At 41.5% G+C, this 21,531-nt stretch overlaps 1 protein-coding gene across 14 annotated transcripts in view; it reads left to right on the top strand.

Annotated features, from left to right (window-relative positions):
- Positions 1–1,284: 1,284 nt before the first annotated feature.
- The window catches only part of LOC110521425 (CUGBP Elav-like family member 5), a 358,349-nt gene continuing 338,102 nt past the window's right edge, over positions 1,285–21,531 (top strand). For all 14 annotated transcript variants that reach the window (XM_090231305.1, XM_090231303.1, XM_090231302.1 and 11 more), the window contains exon 1: positions 1,285–1,754. In XM_090231305.1, the coding sequence (XP_090087431.1) occupies positions 1,397–1,754 (358 nt within the window). In that variant the 5' untranslated portion in view covers positions 1,285–1,396. The remainder of the gene's footprint in view (positions 1,755–21,531) is intronic.

Raw genomic sequence — 21,531 nt, 5'->3', positions numbered from 1 at the left:
GTCTGAGATATGGCTTTTTCTTTGCAACTCTGCCTACAATTTTTTCTCCTTTATTTAACTAGGCAAGACAATAAGAACAAATTCTTATTTTCAATGATGGCCTAGGAACAGTGGGCTAACTGCTTTGTTCAGGGGCAGAACGACAGGTTTTAAGTTGTCAGCTCAGGTATTTGATCTTGCAACCTTTCGGTTACTAGTCCAATGCTCCAAACACTAGGCTACCTGCCGCCCCAATGCCAGCATCCCGGAGTCGACTCTTCACTGTTGACGTTGAGACTGTTGTTTTGCGTGTACTATTTTTAAATGACACTTCTACAGTTTAAAATGCATTAAAAGAGAGTCTGCAGTATTCTTCAAACTTCTTTAACTTCTTTCAATTAAGCAATTTCCCCTCCGTTAACTCATGTAAAAGATACTCTCGCATGCCATTGTGACAAAGCGTATTTACTTTGCGCTCTGATAAGACTGCTTTAGAGAACAGCACACATAAACACCACAACTAATACCTTCTGACTGTTTTCTAAAATGGGGGCACGCATTTGTATAGTTTAGTGTCACTTCCATCTCAACACCATGCATTAGCAGATACTGGAATGCCTGATGTTTCTGAATTGAAAGTTGTATATCCTTTAATTCTCTTTCATGCTGGCTTTAAAAATCCAGCATTTTAAGATTTAATGTAATGCAATTACTACTACTGACTATATGTTGGAAATCTAATGTATGGCTATAACTGTCCAATGTGAGTTTAAGTTCACTATCACATGCTAAACCCCACCAGTTGTTGGCTGTTCTAGAAACATTTGGCATAACCTCTTTGCTGTCACAAGACAGACTGTAATTGCTGACTCGCTAAAGACATATCACATATACTTTTAAAAGATCATTGTAATGGAATGTAGTAAAAGGCCAGCAACCCTCCGTATTATTCAGTGCCCAATGAAATGACACCCTATATAGATTCTACAGACCCTACTGAGTACTCCCAACAACACTTTACATTTGCACAAATAATAGCTTTTTTTTCACTATAAGCCCAATATTGTTAACATACCAGTCTGAACATTGTATTTTTCAATAGCGGTCTTAAATTATTATTTTTTTTAAACATATTACATTTTTTTCCCCATAAATTCCTTCTTGTATTTGGTTATAAGAACAATAAAAATTGATCAAAATGTTAGATATTTTGAATGAGTTTTGCAATGTTTTGAAATGCGGGTGTTTATTTTGAAGGTTACCTCATTATCATAGAAAAGTGATGTCATCGTTAGTGCTGCTAACAGAATAGTATTGTGTGTTAGATAGAAGGTGAGCCTGGTTTCCAGCTGAGTGCTTGCTCTCTCTCAGTGCGTGTTTGTGTTGTCATTATTATCCAGTGTGCTCCCAGCTCAGAATGGCCAGATTCACTCAGACTGAAACAAGAAGGCAGCAGCAATCACATCAGCCCCATCCCGCTCACACCAGCCTGGTTTTCACTGGACCTGGGGCACCACCTACCGAACAACCACTACTACTTATCCCTCACCAGCACCAGTACTCTCAGATCACATTTCCTAAACCCATGAACGGGTCAGAATCCATTTCCATTCATCCGGAGAGCGGCAATATGAAAGACCAAGATGCCATAAAGCTGTTTATCGGGCAGATACCGCGGAACTTAGAGGAAAAAGACCTGAAACCTCTGTTTGAACAGTTCGGGAAAATCCACGAACTGACAGTTCTAAAGGACCGATACACCGGCATGCACAAAGGTAACGTGTGCCCCCCCTCCCCATCCAATGGCATATAGCAAGGCCTAATACAATTAGCTGTATTTCGTTTAATTACAATATTACGTAGCCTTCAATTGCCAGTCGAATGGCTGGCGACTCTTGCATTACGCACCATTTTTTTTTTGTGTGTCTAACTCAACATTTAGCTCTCTAAATGATTGTAGAGTATTGTAGGAATAATTATTGCATACTATTTTTCGTCAAACATGCATGATAACCTAGGCTACTTTTAATCATCGTGGTCTCATGTTCCCAAATATTCTAATGTGGCCATGGGCATGCACATATGGAGATTTCATAGTTGTAGTGATCTCGCGCTGATTCTTAGCTTATATTATTGCTTTCACGCATACACATCCAAACGACTTGAGTGTTTACAGACTTCAAACGTGATAATATTTCATATACATGTATCCAATGTATTTGTATTTTCACAACGCTCTCTCAGAACTGGGGCAGAGGCGCTTAAAAGGGATACATTTTAAAAGAACCTCCCCTTGACTCTCCCAAATTGTAGGTACAGGCAGCATCCTTTATTTATCCATATGCTTTCTGTAACATCCCACCATGTGCTGCTCAAGTAGAAGCTAAACCCAAGACCAAATAAATTCGGTGCCAAAATGTACAAAATAGGGACGCAAGGACTGTCAAGAGGTGACAAACGTTTACTGCGCGCAGCCAGCAGTGTTGCTGCTGCTATGGTGTGTTGCCATGTTGGGTTTATGGACGTGGGTGTAAATAAGCCACCAACAAAAATACAATGTTAAACGGATAGTTTGGGATTTAGGCAACGATTCCCTTTATCCCCATTGGCGGATGAACTCGTGGATACCATTTTTATGTATTTGCATTGAATATGAAGGAAGTGAGAGGTAGTTTTGCTAGCGTTAGCACAATGGCTGGAAGTCTACAGGAACAGCTAGCGTGCTACAGTAGCAGTCATTGCGCTAATGCTTGTCAGACACTTCCTTCAAACTGCATTGCCAAAATCCCAAACTATCCCTTTGAAGATGCGCTATGCAGAAACTCTCCAACATTTCCTGTTGCTGAAATTCTAATAGTTCACATAATTTCAGTTTATGTGACAAAACAAACAAGTATAATGTAAAAAAATAATTGTACCATCTACATCGCTGTGAAATATATTTTGCATAACCAAAAGTATTGTATTTTCAGCTGTTTGATGATGACATACAAAACTGAAGGTGTAAGACACAAAAACAAAACTTGAGGGGGAGCATAGAAATAGCGCAAATAGAACAGATCTCCTGCTTCTTAGACTTGCTTTCAATGACAATGACAGATCTATAACACATTTCTATGTGAATTTGGTCTTGTTGTGCAAAAATGTACATACTGCAGCTTTAAGATTCAATGTTTGTTTTCTAATACAGTGTAGGGCATCATCCATCATCATAATCTTCATCATCATCATCAAACTTCTTAATGGAAACTGTAGCCACCAATAACTAAGGCTTTTTGATGTTACAGTATTACAGAGGATAATTTAGCCTACATAGCATACTTCCATGGATTTAGTGTAAAACCAAATGCTGTCCAGACACCAAGATCTAAAAAAATCTTTACAATGACACAATTGTGATTAATGGTCAAATAAGGCTATAATAAGTTCAAATATGCACCATGTTAGTTGATATTTCCATCAATGGGAATTGGGCCTCCGTTGCTGTCCATGGTCCTGACAGCCCAAACGCGTTGAGCAGGAAAGGATATGGCAGAATCAGTTGACTTGTCAAATCAAATCAAATCAAATGTATTTATATAGACCTTCGTACATCAGCTGATATCTCAAAGTGCTATACAGAAACCCAGCCTAAAACCCCAAACAGCAAGCAATGCAGGTGTAGAAGCACGGTGGCTAGGAAAAACTCCCTAGAAAGGCCAAAACCTAGGAAGAAACCTAGAGAGGAACCAGGCTATGTGGGGTGGCCAGTCCTCTTCTGGCTGTGCCGGGTGGAGATTATAACAGAACATGGCTAAGATGTTCAAATGTTCATAAATGACCAGCATGGTCGAATAATAATAAGGCAGAACAGTTGAAACTGGAGCAGCAGCACGACTTGTGACCAAATGAAAGCCCTGAGATAAAGGCTTTCCCTGCTTAGCAGTCTATGTGATATTGAGAAATATAAACATCACAGGTAAATGCCACTTTTGACACATTTTAACAGGCACTCTTACCCAGAGCGAATTACAGGAGCAATTAGGGTTAAGTGCCTAGCTCAAGGGCACATCGGCAGATTTTTCACCTAGTCAGCTCAGATATTCACACAAACAACCTTTCAGTTACTGGCCAAACGCTCTTAACCGCTAAGCTACCTGCAGCCACCTGGCATTATTATGCCATTATGTTCACTCATTTCTGCCGTTCCAAATAGGCTACGATGAACATGAAGCGTTTACATTTCTGCCGTTCCAAATAGGCTACGATGAACATGAAGCGTTTACGTTTCTGCCGTTCCAAATAGGCTACGATGAACATGAAGCGTTTACATTTCTGCCGTTCCAAATAGGCTACGATGAACATGAAGCGTTTACATTTCTGCCGTTCCAAATAGGCTACGATGAACATGAAGCGTTTACATTTCTGCCGTTCCAAATAGGCTACGATGAACATGAAGTGTTTACGTTTCTGCCGTTCCAAATAGGCTACGATGAACATGAAGCGTTTACATTTCTGCCGTTCCAAATAGGCTACGATGAACATGAAGCGTTTACATTTCTGCCGTTCCAAATAGGCTACGATGAACATGAAGCGTTTACGTTTCTGCCGTTCCAAATAGGCTACGATGAACATGAAGCGTTTACATTTCTGCCGTTCCAAATAGGCTACGATGAACATGAAGCGTTTACGTTTCTGAAAGTAAAAATATAATTATAGACATACTGCATTATGGACAATGTCTTGATGGGTGTACAACATTATCAACCCAAAATCAAGTTTGACATTATCCACAGGTGCGATAAGGCTGGTCAAATGTAAATCACATTTGTCATTTCTGATGTCAAACTAAATCTGGTGTAAGTGATGAGCCACACCTAGAATATGTCCCTTCCAATGTGTCTCTGTTAATGAAGTTAAATAACTAGCCAGCAATCATTCAGCTCATGCTATGCCAAATGTCTCTCTCACCTATGGTTAGTGATCAAAGATCAGAGGTCAATCGCTAGAGAGGACTCTAGTATGCCCCACACCTACATAGGGCTATAATTCTGTGAGAGGTGTTTGTTTGTGTGTGTGTGCTTGTCTGTATAATAGGAGTATTTCTCAACCTCACACACTAGACAGTATTTGTGTGCAAAGAATAAAACGTTATTGTACTGCATTACATAAGGATTGCAGTACTTGGTTCTGGTTCTCAACAAACTGTTGTGTTATAATTGAAGTCAGGCCCTGAATGGTGGAATGCATATGGAATATATGAGCAGAATTTCTCTGTGTGTCAGAAAGATGATTCACTGATGAGTCTTGAATTGTACATTGACAAAAGTCGTGACATCAACAGCTGTAGTTTACAATGTACAGGTTCGATCTCTTTAATTTATTATCTTCATCAATTTGGCACATTTATCATGACATTTTACAAAGTTACTGTCAATTAAAACAAGTTCCTGAAAATGTTCTATGCAAAAGCTTTCAATAACAAGTTTTTTTTGCGTTTATTCTTAGTACTGTGGGTTTATGCCTTCCGTGCTGAAATACCCCTGTTAACTTTATGCCTTTGTTGTTTTATCGTACGGAAGTCGCATAAGCATTTTACCTCAAACTAATTAGTGAAGGAATATTACTAAAGGTAAAACATTGCCTCTTAAATTAATCAATGTAAATGTATAGATTTTATTTGGAACATGGCCATTTCTGTGGAAATATTATACAATCAAGGCTACATTCTTGTTAGTGAATACTTACTTCCTCAAATATGACAAGCATCGTCTCTGCTATTATGTGATAATAAAATCAAATTGAATTACCTATCTCATCAACTCATTTAACGGATTAAATTACTCGTTCTCCAAACAATAATACAAATGATTAGTACTCCCATTCAAGTAAATCATTTTAGAGGTCAGACCCAAAATATTAATGTCAAAGTCCATTTTTATTCTTATTCATTCATGTCAAATAGCCAGGGTTTAGTTGAATCAGTTTACTTGGAATGTAATAAATCCTGGCCACACAATTTCCAGTATGAAATCATCCTAGCACTAGTCCTCTGCACTTCACTGCTTTTTCTATTGTCAATGCTTTATAAACGAAAAATGATTAGGAATGTCATCTAATAGTTTAATTGTTCCTCAAAATTACACGCGCGAACGCACACACACACGCATACGCACGCACACGTGCACCCACACACGCGCGCTCGCTCGCACACACACACACACACACACACACACACACACACACACACACACACACACACACACACACACACACACACACACACACACACACATTTTCCAGAGAAGCAAAATTGCATTCATCGAACCAAAATGGTCCTTACAAATACTGACTAGTTGTGTGTCATATTTTGTCATTTTGATTTACATTATATTCATAGTCTGTTGTTTTCCTCCCTTCCTTCCTTCCCTTCGACCGATTCTTTCTGGTAATCCATCAGGGAAAACAAGGAATTAGTTTGTGAAGCGTGATAATAATGCGTGGCTATAATAACTTGACTCGAGAGGATTAGCAAATGTGCATTGTCTGAAGCTTCAGTCTCTCGGGTGATCAGCTGCTAGTCTCCCTAAACAGTGGCTGCCTTCGCCAATTAAACATGCAGTCTAGTCTCCCTCTTCAAATGATTTATTCTGCCTGTACTGTCAATGGCCAGCCATTTATTGTCATCCAATTGGTATTAATATGTTGACTATTTCCTGATGTTGGATTTATCACTCACAGTGAAAACTTCTCCTGTTGTTTTTAATTAGGCTCCACTCACACAACAGGCTTTCAGTATAATATTCATTTTTTCTCTGTGTGTGTGAAGGCTACCTGAAGGTTGCAATTGTATTTTTCTTGATTTAGGTATGCTAGCAGTTTAATTATTTGCGGATTCGCACATGAAAACTACACAAAGCCATTTTCAAATGTATTTTTCTGTGTTGTTCTGTGGCTAGTAAGAGGGTTATTGTTGCATAGGTTGTGTCAATCTTATCAGATCTGCTTTTGAATACAGATACAGGTTTAGCTGTGTAGACTGAAAACACACACACACACACACACACACACACACACACACACACACACACACACACACACACACACACACACACACATACACACACACACTTGATGAGAGGAGGATGGGTGGCAGGAGTGATTCAGCATACTGGACAGGCAATACAAACATGTCTGTTCTCATCTGCCTGCTGAGTATCAATATTAAGCTAGTGTCAGGAGGATCATTGTGTTAATGCATTTATAAATGGACCAAAGATATTGCCGTAGACTCAAGCCAGTCAGAAGCACATTAAATCATAGGAATAATCTAATGAAATATTTATTCAAGTTACATTTTTTTCTTCCCCACTCTGATGGATGGGCTCCACAGTGGGGGTAGTAGCCCAGCAATAATGGAGAGATGGAGGGAGGCAGATTCAAGCTACAGGATGCTGTAAGAGCATATAGGCCCACCCAAATCAAATGGTATTAAAAAGAGACAAGACCAGTATCCCCACTGAGATTATGTAACTGTACCAGAGTGTTGACAAAAACAAATCTAGTAATCTTTCCAAACCTCTCATACAGTATGTGATTTAAAGGGATGCCCCTCTCCTCCATATTGAAGCTGCTCATATGGAAGGAGCTAAGGATCACGGCGCTGCGCCAAGGTATGACAGGAACCCCTCTGGGAAAACAGATGGGAGCAAATGTACTTACAGGTAATTGCCAAAATAAAGGAAACACTTGAGTAAATGAGAAATACAAAGTAAATTGAAAGCAGGTGCTTCCTCACAAGTGTAGTTCCTGAGTTAATTAAGCAATGAACATCCCATCATACTTAGGATCATGTATAAAAATGCTGGGCAGGCCCAGTTGCCCATTTCTTTTGGCTACCATGGCTATGCCACAGCACAGAAACGGCTTTAATTCAGTAAATAACTTATGTTGGCTGCCGGTGAATGCTCTATTCTAGTTCTTTGGGATCTCAGTGCTGGGTTTAATACTATACTGGGTTTAATACTATTGATCGTAACATCCTTGTTGACCGGCTGGAGAAGTGGGTGGGAATCTCTGGCGTTTCCCTCGACAGGTTCAGGTCATATCTACACTACCACCCTTTGCCAGCTTTCCACACTCTTGGCATCAAAGCAAAGCTGTCATCAAGGCAAAGGGTGGCTATTTGAAGAATTTCAAATATAAAATATATTTTTATTTGTTTAACATTTTTTTGGTTACTACATTATTCCATATGTGTTATTTTGTAGTGTTGATGTCTTCACTATTATTCTACAATGTAGAAAATAGTAAAAATAAAGAAAAACCCTTGAATGAGCCGGCGTTCTAAAACTTTTGACCGGTAGTGTATGTGGCATACGTTTCTCAGTGAGCATGGGTATCGTCCCCAGCACCTATTCACTATGGTGTCCCTCAAGTCTGGGCCCCGTCCTTTCCCCCCATGTACATACTTCCGCTTGGTGACATCACCCGCAATCATAACACTCAGTTTCATTGCTAGACGGATGACACACAGCTTTATTTACCAATCAGACCCATTAACCAAGCTAGCGTAGCTAACCATCAAAGTGTCTTGCTGACATAAAATGTTGGATGTCTGACCATTTTCTCCAGCTTAATGGTAGCAATCAGAGGTTGTTTTATTTGGAACCCACCTTGCCATAACCCAGATTGTAAATAGCTTTGGTCATTTGTCCATCAATGTAAAGCCTAAGGCAACACACCTTTGTCTTCTTTGACCCTGACCTAAAGATCAAGCTGCATGTAAAGAACGTAATCCAGTCTTGCTTTTATCATCTAAGAAATATAGCTAAAGTCAAGTTAAACATGCTTTTACAGTTCATTCAGAAAGTATTCAGACCCCTTTACTTAAAATGGATTTAAAAAATATATATTATAATCAATCTACACACAATACCCCATAATGACAAAGCAAAATCACATTTATAAAAATGACAAAGCAACAGCAAATTTATAAAAAATAAGTAGAAATATCACATTTACATAAGTATTCAGACCCTTTACTCAGGACTTTGTTGAAGCACCTTTGGAAGCGATTACAACCTCGAATCTTCTTGGGTAAGATGCTACAAGCTTGACACACCTATATTTTGGGAGTTTCTCCCATTCTTATCTGCAGAAAAGCTCTGTCAGGTTGGATGGGGAGCGTTGCTGCACAGCTATTTTCAGGTTTCTCCAGAGATGTCAATCGGCTTCCATCTGGCCACTCTACCATTAAGGCCTGATTGGTGGTGCTGCAGAGAAAGGTTCTGGAAGGTTCTCCCATCTCCACAGAGGAACTCTGGAGCTCTCTCAGAGTGACCATCAGGTTCTTGGTCACCTCCCTGACTAAGGCCTTTCTCCCCCGATTGCTCAGTTTCCCCGGGCGGGCCAGCTGTAGGAAGAGTCTTGGTTGTTCCAAACTTCTTCCATTTAAGAATGATGGAGGCCACTATGTTCTTGGGGACCTTCAATGCTGCAGAAATGTTTTGGTACCCTTCCCCAGATCTGTGCCTTGACACAATCCTGTCTCTGAGCTCTACGGACAACTCTTTTGACCTCATGGCTTGGTTTTTACTCTGACATACATTGTCAACTGTGATAGACAGATGTGTACCTTTCCAAATCATGTCCAATCAATTGAATTTACCACAGGTGGACTCCAATCAAGTTGTGGAAATATCTCAAGGATGATCAATGGAAACAGGATGCACCTGAGTCTCATAGTAAAATGTCTGAATGATGATGTAAATAAGGTATTTCTGTTTTAATTTTTTTTTATACATTTGCAAAGATTTTGAAAAAACTGTTTTTTGCTTTGTCATTATGGGGTATTGTGTGTAGATGAGGAACATTTTTATTTAATCCATGTTAGAATAAAGCTGTAACTAACAAAATGTGGGAAAAGTGAAGGGGTCTGAATACTTTCCGAATGCACTGTAGGCCTTTCTCAGGATATGTAATAAGTCAATATCGGGAGAGAATCCAAAAATAATGTGTGCATGAAAGAAAAATATGGAGTTCATATTGAGCATATGCTGAAAACTCAGAAATGCATCAGAAATCATCCTTATTTTCAGCATACCAAAAAGCATATCAAGATCAGGATATGGACTTCAGCCAAGAGAGGCATCTCTGGAATCAATCTAGCCTATTAACTTGAATGTGCTGAGAAAACACAGATATGCGATGTATACAGTCAGTATTTGTCAACATGAAGAGAGAAAATAGGATGTCTCTTAGCTCAGGATATTGTGAATGAATACATGTCCGGCCGTAGGAAATATGTGATATTCGGAGTAATCCCTATGTCAGAAAGACACATCTGGATTCAGAATATGTCAGGATATGGTGCAAATCCACAAAACTCTAAATATGCATTGGAAATGCTTGAATAGCTCTAGAATATCAAAAACGAGTCATGTTAATATATGTAGCCTTTTCACCCAGTGTTGTTGCTTTCAGAGGGTGCTTAGAGTAGGGACACGGGCAAGTCTATGGGAAAACATGGACTGGCTTTTGAGACGTTGTCTGATAACCCTTCTAGTTCCAGCTACATGCATATGAAATGAATTGGGTTCCATTAACCTTGGTTGTGGGTGATTTCACAGTGGTGGTTTTGCAGCCGTTGTCTGGACTGGAGGTCACCATCAAGGATGTCTGCGGTATTAAGGCTTGGGTTGGATGACCATTTGTGTTAGGTTTTATTTTACACCCCCTATTCACAGTGTATTTTGTTTCGGGTTGTGATTTGGTCATGGTGCCACAGAGTGATGAAGAAAGCTCTTGAGTATGCTTTGTAATTTATACATTTGAGTTTGGGTCCATGTTGTAACATCACAGAATGTTTTTGACAGTGACTTCACTGATTTTGTGGTAGCCTTCAGAAAGCATTCACATCCCTTGACTTTTTCACATTTTGTTGTGTTACAGCCTGAATTTAAAATGGATTCAATTGAGATTGTTTGTCACTGGCCTACACAATAACCCATAATGTCAAAATGGAATGATGTTTTTCAACATTTTTACAAATGAATTACAAATTAAAGCTGAAATGTCTTGAGTAAATAAGTAGTCAACCCCTTTGTATGGCGAGCCAAAATAAGTTCAGGAGTAAAAATGTGCTTAACAAGTCACATAATAAGTTGCATGGACTCTGTGTGTAATAATAGTGTTTAACATTATTTTTTAAATCACTATCTCATCTCTGTACCCCACACATACAATTATCTGTAAGGTCCCTCAGTCGGGCACAGATTCAACTACAAAGACCAGGGAAAACATCCATGGTCTTTGAGGTTGAATCTGTGCTTGAAAATCACTGCTCGACTGAGGGACCTTACAATTATCTGTATGTGTGGGGTACCGAGAAAATCACGTTAAACACTATTATTACACACAGAGTGATGAGCCCATGCAACTTATTATGTGACTTGTTAAGCACATTTTTACTCCTGAACTTATTTAGGCTTGCCATAACAAAGGGATTGAATACTTATTGACTCAAGACATTTCAGTTTTAGATTATTTATATATTTGTAAAGATTTTGAGAAAACAATTCCACTTTGATTTTATGGGGTATGGTGTGTAGACCAGTGACAATAATTCTAAATTTAATCAATTTTAAATTCAGGCTGTAACACAACAAAATGTGGAAAAGGTCAAGGGGTGTGAATACTTTCTGAAGGCTCTGTATCTTACTATTATAACACAAACTGTGCAACTTGAATAATTTGTCAGTAAATAAGAAATGAAGAATGTATTTGTCTTATTTATTTAACCTTTATTTAACCAGGAAATCCTTTGATTTAAAAATCTTTGTATTTCAAGGGAGACCTTGCACGAGTCGCTTTTAATTCATTAATACTTTATTGTTCGCTTTGTTTGGCTAAGCATGACAGCAAAGTAAGATGAAGATACATTTCCAAAGATGAAATGATTTAGGTCACTAAAATACCTGCAATAATAACTAGTGAGCTAGTTGAACATGTTTTAATCTGCTGACTTCTCTCTTTAAAAGACATAGATGGTAAGGCGGTAAAGGTACAGCACCTTCTCACCTATACCCAAAGTAGGAGCTAAGTAGGAGGAGAGAGGCCTATCTACACTGAGTGTAAAAGAAAATGGGAACACCTTCCTAATGTTGAGTTGCATCCTGTTATGCCCTTACAACAGCCTCAATTTGTCGGGGCATTGACTCTACAAGGTGTCAAAAGCGTTCCACAGGGATACTGGCCCATGCTGACTCCAATGCTTCCCACAGTTGTGTCAAGTTCTTGACACACTGAAGCCGGTGTGCCTGGCACCTACTACCATACTCCGTTCAAGGGCACTTACATATTTTGTCTTGCCCGTTCAATGGCACACATACACAATCCATGTCTCAATTGAGACATCATAGCTTTCACCTGGATTCACCTGCTCAGTCTCTATCATGTTCCTAATGTTTTGTACACTCAGTGTATTTTGGATGGTGCTTCTTAAAGGACTGCCATATCCTGCAGAGCAGAGTACTATGGGAGAAAGCGGGCAAGGAGAAAGGAGGAGAGCGAGAGTGATGACGTTTCAGTGAGAAATGCTCTCTGCTCTTTAATGTTGTGTTTGAGGTTGGCCAGGAACCAACTCATTTTTAGAAGCTGGGAAAATAAAATAACAACATTATGGGGATTTTAATGTAGTTTTTTTTTTAATAATCCCTTTCCATTTTGGAACGCTTCAGGAGAAGTCATGTGATAAAGCCTCTTTGGTCCAAGCTGGAGAAAATAATAAGATGCCTGTTATTTGTCTATTCCCAGTGTTGAACCCGCTGATTCCCTGTTTTAGTAAAAACAATGAGAGATTAGTCAAGCCATCCCAGCTCTTAGAATGCCAAATGACAGTAGTGATGAGCCTTGATGCAGGCCCAGAGACGTGTGTAGAGTGGCCAGTATCAGTCAGGCAGACATGACAGAAAGGGATGGGAGGGAGCACAGCCACACGTATTGTATGCAGACAGACAAAGAAGGGGACAGAAGACAAGTGACAGATGGACACAGGCACAATGGATTAGTGGAGTGAGAAAGATGAAGTGATTGTCAGAGCAGCAGAAACAAAGTGTTGCTTCGATCCTAAGGTGTTGTGTTTAGAGTGACAGCTGGGGACAAGGAGTAGTCTTCAGACAGGTTTAAAGCTATCATCTGTGGAGGGCCGGGGGATCTAAACAAAGGGATTTATTATTAAGGTGCAGAGAGCAAGTTTAGCAGATATATAACAATCATCCCCAAGCTGTTGATTCAACACAAACACACCAGCAATACCAGTAATGCTACTACTTACAGTATAATACTTTTACTACTTATAGTATTACTGCTCCTACTACTAGGCTATTATAACTATTTATACCACTACTACTCCTAATGCAGATACTATTGCCAAACTAGTGATAGTACTACCACTACTACTACCACTACTAATACTACTACCACCAACACCACCACCACTACTACTACTACTACCACCACTACCACCACCACCACTACTACTACCACCACCACCACTACCACCACCACCACTACTACTACCACTACCACCACCACCACCACTACTACCACCACCACCACTACCACTACCACCATCATCAACACTACTACTACAACTACTACTACCACTACCACTACCACCACCACTACCACCACTACCAACACCACCACTACTGCTACTGCCACCACCACCACCACTACTACTACTACCACTACCACCACCACCACTACTGCTACTACCACCACCACCAACACCACCACTACTGCTACTACCACCACCACCACCACCACCCCTACTACTACTACTACCACCACCACCACCACCACCACCACCACCACTACTACTACTATCACTACCACTACCACCACCACCACCACCAATACTACTACTACCACCACCAACACCACCACCTCTGCCACTACCACCACCACCACCACAATTATTTTATAGTATTACTGCTCCTACTAGTAGGCTATTATAACTATTTATACCAATACTACTCCTAATGCAGATACTATTGCCAAACTAGTGATACTACTACCACTACTACTACTACTACCACTACTAATACTACTACTACCACCACCACCACCACCACTACTACCACTACCATCACCACCACTACTACTACCACCACCACCACTACCACCATCACCACCACCACCACCACTACTACTACTACCACCACTACCACCACCACCACTACTACTACCACCACCACCACTACCACCATCACCAACATCAACACTACCACTCCTACTATTACCACTACCACCACTACCACCACCACCACTACCACCATCACCAACATCAACACTACCACCACTACTACTACCACTACCACTACCACCACCACCACCACTACTACCACCACCACCACTACCACTACCACCATCATCAACACTACTACTACTACTACTACTACCACCACCACCACCACCACCACCACCACTACTACCACCACCACCACCACCACTACTACTACCACTACCACTACTACCACCACCACCACCACCACTACCACCACCACCACCACCACTACTACTACCACCACCACCACCACCACTACCACCACCACCACTACCACTACCACCATCACGAACACCACCACCACTACTACTACTACTCCCACCACTACCACCACCACCACCACTACTACTACTACTACCACCACCACCACTGCCACTACCACCACCACCACTGCCACTACCACCATCATCAACACTACCACTACTACTACTACCACTGCCACCACCACCACCACCACCACCACCACCAACACCACCACTACTGCTACTACCACCACCACCACCACCACCACCACCACTGCCACTACCACCATCATCACCACTACCACTACTACTACTACCACTACCACCACCACCACCACAACCACCAACACCACCACTACTGCTACTACCACCACCACCAACACCACCACTACTGCTACTACCACCACCACCACCACCACCACCACTACTACTACCACTACCACTACTACCACCACCACCACCACCACCAATACTACTACTACTACTACTACCACCACCACCACCACCACTACTACCACTACCACTACTACCACCACCACCACCACCACCAATACTACTACTACCACCACCAACACCACCACCTCTGCCACTACTACCACCACCACCACCACAATTATTTTATGATAATGATGGTAAGAATGCTACTGATATATATTCTGTCCTGAATAACTAATGAAAAAAATTACATTAAAACAATAAAGACATGCATGATGATGGAAATTGTCTAAGAATATATTGGGTCCGTGAGGGACATGTGGACATGCACGCTGCTCAGCATGGTTATAAATAGAAATCTGTGGTATTTCCGAAAATAGGTTAAGCTGCCATCGCTGCGCTGCTGGCATGACATCACTGATTGCCTGCCAGCCTCCCCCTAAGGACTGCTCCTATACTGGGGAGGGGGTCTCGCTTCCTCTCCCCCAGCTTTTTTCTTATTTCCTCATCACTCCATCCAATGGAGGACTGGTAATGCTCTAAACGCTCCTCTGCCAGATAGTGCTCTGATATCTGCTTCACTGATTTCTGCTCCTGTAAAAGACAGGGTTTTCTGCACGTTAACACTGGAAGCTTATTATCTAAAATGGATCAATTGAAAGTGTGGGTTCACAGCTCCAATCCAGATGTGTTGGTCATTACTGAGACGTGGTTAAGGAAGAGTGTTTTGAATAGTGATGTTAACCTTTCTGGTTATAACCTTTTTTGGCAAGACATATCTTCTAAAGGTGAGGGAGTGACAATCTTTACCAAGGAACACCTTCAGTGCTCGGTTGTCTCCACCAAGTCTGTCGCCAAACAATTTGATTTGCTGGTTTTAAGCATTAAACTTTCAAATAGCTCTTTGTTGACCGCTGCTGGGTGCTATCGTCCTCCATCAGCACCGGCCTGTACCCTACCTGCCCTAAGCTCTCTCCTGGCCCCGTACACTAAGTCTGAATTTGTCCTGCTAGGTGACCTAAACTGGGCCATGCTTAAACCATCTGACAAAGTCCTAAAGCATTGGGACTCCCTAAATCTTTCTCAGATTATTACCAATCCCACAAGGTATGACTCCATACACCCAGAAAAGGCTAATCTCCTCGATGTTATCCACACAAAAAATCATGATAGGTATCAGTCTGGTGTTTTCTGTAATGACCTTAGTGATCACTGTTTTACAGCCTGTGTTCGTAATGGCTGCTCTGTCCTGATTTGTCATAGACGCTTGCTAAAAAACTTTCATGAGCAAGCCTTCCTTCATGAACTGGACTCTGTAAAATGGTATAGAATCAGCTTGATCCCCTCTGTCGAAGACGTGTGGACCTTCTTTTTAATTTATTTTTTGTGGTATTGTTAACACACACGCCCCCATAAAGAAAATGAGAATTAAAAACAGGTTCAGCCCCTGGTTCGACTGTGATCTTGCAAAGTTACTCCACCTCAAGAATTGCATTTGGCGAAAGGCTCGGCACACGCATACTCAGACTTGCTGGCTCTCATTCAGGCAAATGAGAAATAAGTGCACTCAGGAAGGCCAAAGTTAGTTACTTTAAGGAGCAGTTCTCTCTCTGTGGTTCTAACCCCAAGAAGTTCTGGAACATGGTTAAAGACCTAGAGAATAAACCCTCCCCCTCACAGCTGCCCATGTTCCTTAAAGTATTTTTCCCCTGCCCCACTACAACGTTTCTCCCTGCAGGCAGTGACTTAGTCTGAGGTGCTAAAGGAGCTCCTTATCCTTGACCTCAAAAAACCATCTGGTTCAGATGGTTTACACCCTTTCTTCTTTAAGGTTGCTGCCCCTATCATCGCCAAGCCTATCTCTGACCTTTTTAACCTGTCTCTCCTTTCTGGGGAGGTTCCCATTGCTTGGAAGGCAGCCACGGTTTGGCCTTTATTTAAAGGGGGAGATCAAGCTGATCCTAACTATCCTAACTGGCGTATTTCTATTTTGCCCTGTTTATCAAAAGTATTGGATAAACTTGTCAATAATCAACTGACTGGCTTTCTTGGTATTCTCTTGGGTATGCAATCTGGTTTCCGCTCAGGTTATGGATGTGTCACTGCAACCTTAAAGGTTCTCAATAATGTCATCATTGCCCTTGATTTTAAGCAATGTTGTGCTGTTATTTTTATTGACTTGGCCAAAGCTTTTGATATGGTAGACCATTCCATTATTGTGGGCCGGCTAAGGAGTATTGGTATCTCTGAGGGGACTTTGGCCTGGTTTGCTAACTACCTCGCTCAAAGAGGGCAGTGTATAAAGTCAGAAAATCTGCTGTCTAGGCCACTGCCTGTCACCAAGGGAGTACCCCAAGGCTCGATCCTAGGCCTCACCCTCTTCTCAATTAACATCAACAACATAGCTCAGGCAGTAGGAAGCTCTCTCATCCATGTATATGCAGATGATACAGTCTTAAACGCAGCTGGCCCCTCCCCAGATGTTATGTTAAATGCTATACGACAAAGCTTTCTTAGTGTTCTTACAAGCTTTCTTTACCCGTAACCTTGTTCTGAACACCTCCAAAACAAAGGTTATGCGGTTTGGTAAGAACAATTTCCCTCTCCCCACAGGTGTGATTACTACCTCTGAGGGTTTAGAGCTTGAGGTAATCACCTCATATAAGTACTTGGGAGTATGGCTAGACGGTACACTGTCCTTCTCTCAGAACATATCAAAGCTGCAGGCTAAAGTTAAATCTAGACTTGGTTTCTTCTGTCATAATCGCTCCTCTTTCACCCCAGCTGCCAAACTAACCCTGATTCAGATGACCATCATTCCCATGCTAGATTACAGAGACATCATTTATAGATTGGCAAGTAAGGGTGCTCTCGAGCAGCTAGATAATCTTTACCATTCGGCCATCAGATTTGCCACCAATTCTCCTTATAGGACACATCACTGCACTCCTCTGTAAACTGGTCATCTCTGTATACCCGTCGCAAGACCCACTGGTTGATGCTTATTTATAAAACCCTCTTAGGCCCCACTGAGATATCTGAGATATCTACTGCAGCCCTCATCCTCCACATACAACATCTGTTCTGCCAGTCACATTCTGTTAAAAGCCTTTTGCCTTTTGGTAGGCCGTCATTGTAAATAAGAATTTGTTCTTAACTGGCTTGCCTAGTTAAATAAAGGTTAATAAAAATAAATAATATAAAAGATAGGTAGGCCTCCTGGACCATCATGTTGTCAATGACTTGGTGCAAAATGTAGTAGTGTTAGAGATGCCTCACTTCAGTGTTTGAAGTAGGGTGTCAACATTTGCAGAAGGTACAGATGTATATGACATAATGTATAGTCTCCATGCAGTGTAGAAACAATAACTGTAGCAGATGGCTTTTAAAGGCCTTAGATTAAATAAGGACCCTTGACTGAGTGTTTTCACTGCGATTCTGGTGATGTACTTCTTATAGTAATTTCCAAAATGGCAGCGTTTCCATTTTTTCTACTCATAGTGATAACGATGGCTTGGAAAAATATTTAGCCTGTATGTTTGGCAGATTCTTGTCGCCACAACCTTTAGAGTTCGTAGCTCTTTAACTGATGCACTAAGAATGTTCTCTCTCTTTCACCGTGCCAGTGGCCAGCTTTGAAGGACATTACATTTTTGGAAGCGTAACGCTGGCCACAGCCTTTACCAGGATATACATCTATACAATGACCACGGCGGTGGCACCTGCTCATTTGCAAGACCACCTGTGTTAACGATCATTATCATTCCACTTCAGTCCAGTGGTGAGAGGAAGAAAAGGCTCAGGGAGAGAGAAAAAAATCTGTCATTTTTGGCATGAAGCACGTAATTGACAATCTGTGTGTATTTGAGAAATGTGCTTTGCGCCTCAAAGCACACAATTGCTATTCCAAAAACAGAAGCGTACTGCAAGGTTTATTTGTTAGAGCCTGTTAAGTATGGAATCTGGAAATGTGCAATTAGTGTTTTTTCCAAATGCTGCCTGAATGGGCACTGTGAAATAAAGTGCTGTGTTTGCATGGATGGAGATGGGTGGGTGGCTTTTTTCATCTCATCCCTCTCTTTACCACTCCATCCTGCGCCAGCCTTGGAGCTTTGAAGCTTCATCTTTAAAGACACCTTTCAATTTGTAAAATCAAAGGACCTCAAAAGCAGTTCTGTCTCTCAGACCTAGTCAGTTTGGAACTGCCAATCTTTGAGTGTGAATTTACTGTGATCAACTGATCTGACTCTAGGTTCAACTTCTGCTGCTTTTTTAAACAGGTCCCAATGGCCTGGTATTATGGATATCATATCAACAATGCCAATGTGGCTAACTAATGGAGAACTCCATTTTTGCTTTTATCCTATAGTATTTTCCAGGTGTAGTTTCCTCTTATAGAACCTAAAAGAGTTATTCGGCTGTCCCCGTAGGAGAACCTTTTAAAGAATCCTTTTTTGGTTCCAAGTAGAACCCTTTTGGTTCCAGGTACAACTATTTTGGGTTCCATGTAGAACCCTTACCACAGAGGGTACTACATGGAACCTAAAAGGTTACTACCTGGAACCACAATGGGTTCTACCTGGAACCAAATAGGGTTATCCTATGGGGACGGCCAAAGAATCCTTTTGAAAACCTTTTTTCTAAGAGTGTATAGCCTATGCAGTATATATGGTGAGAGCATGTTAGTGTTTTTCCAGAGGGCTGCTGTAGAACAGGAAGAGGAAGAGATGCTGACCTTGACTGGGACTAACCAAAAACTTCTAATTGATTTCCCAGTAAACCCCTGAGTTGTGGGCTAAGGGGGGGACTTGGCAGGTAAACTCCCATTGCCCTCCATCTGATGAGTCGAAACCATGTTCCTCTGTCAGTCCACCCGCGTCTTCTGCCCCGCACCACTGTGAACATACACAGTATTTACTGCACCCTGAAACCCCATCAATTAATGCCGTCAATTTAGCTTCTTCATCAGGGATGCAGACCACTGGATGTATTTATAGTTCTGGCTTGGCACTGGCAGAGACCACTCAGTCAGTCCACACATACAGGACAGCTACATCCACTGTAGGTGCCAACTTCCCACAGTATTGACCCTAGAAGACTGTACAGTAGTGTTGTATTATAGTTAGTGTTGTTTCCAAGATAACCTTCAACCTTATAACCAACTACAAAATAGTCTACCGTGGTATCACTTGTGATTTTGTCAAGGCCTATTTCTCATCCCCTTTTCTGTATTGATCCCTCAAACACAGTCTTTCAGAACGAATCATTAGGTTTAACAGCGTTCCTCACCCTCATTATGCACACCGGCCGAGAGGACAGGACTGTTGCGGCGACGGTATGAGTCATGACTGCAGTCAAATTCCACGTGACCTTTGAGTCACGGTAATCTCCTCATATGCGCTCTGGACTTGCGTTGGTAGGACCCAACTTGCTAATGACCATCAGGTCCGAATGGCCTGGTACTCAGAGCTCTATTGTCTCTCCATCAGATCCTAACGGCCTGGTACTCAGAGCTCTATTGTCTCTCCATCAGATCCTAATGGCCTGGTACTCAGAGCTCTATTGTCTCTCCATCAGATTCTAATGGCCTGGTACTCAGAGCTCTATTGTCTCTCCTTCAGATCCTAATGGCCTGGTACTCAGGGCTCTGTTGTCCCTCCATCAGGTCCTAATGGCCTGGTACTAAGGGCTCTGTTGTCCCTCCATCAGGTCCTAATGGCCTGGTACTCAGGGCTCTGTTGTCCCTCCATTAGGTCCTAATGGCCTGGTACTAAGGGCTCTGTTGTCCCTCCATCAGGTCCTAATGGCCTGGTACTCAGGGCTTTGTTGTCCCTCCATCAGGTCCTAATGGCCTGGTACTAAGGGCTCTGTTGTCCCTCCATCAGGTCCTAATGGCCTGGTACTCAGGGCTCTGTTGTCCCTCCATCAGTTCCTAATGGCCTGGTACTCAGGGCTCTACCTATCCCTTAAACCACTGACATCAAGGCAAACACAATCCTCAAACACTTATCATCAAAACAGTATCATAATTTTAAAACTCACCTCGATAGATGAATTTGAAGAAAGAAGTTCAACAACAGGTTGAAACTGAGGGAAAAACATGGTCGTTGTGAATGTTGTTTCAAAGCCAAACAGAATGAAATGGACAACACTTTCTAAAGAGGCCTATATATGAGCCCAAGCCTGAAAAAACCCCAGAATAAAAATTATTATTGTGCCGTTATACAAAACATAGCCTAATAGCCTACTGTGTATTACCCAACTAAAGATTTAAGATGTCTTTGGTACATAATTGGTGTATTGGTTCATTGATTGTGCAGGGTGGCTTACGGAGTTAGCCTACAATTAAAGTGAATTTGATTTTGAATAGCCTAGTAATAGGGCATTTATTTTATGTTTTCATAATTAATAGGCTGACACATTACCTTTAGCTACAGAATATCTTACCACCGGGAGTTTCCATCTCCTCTCTCTCCTTCATTATGTTCTCAAGCGCGCAGAGAGAGGGGCTGTCAATAGTGAAATATGTTCAGTTGTGAAAACATG

Source organism: Oncorhynchus mykiss, chromosome 4, assembly GCF_057628025.1.
Source record: "Oncorhynchus mykiss isolate SJ-2025 chromosome 4, ASM5762802v1, whole genome shotgun sequence".
NCBI classification, from domain to species: domain Eukaryota; kingdom Metazoa; phylum Chordata; class Actinopteri; order Salmoniformes; family Salmonidae; genus Oncorhynchus; species Oncorhynchus mykiss.
This window is presented reverse-complemented; position numbering and strand designations above follow the sequence as displayed.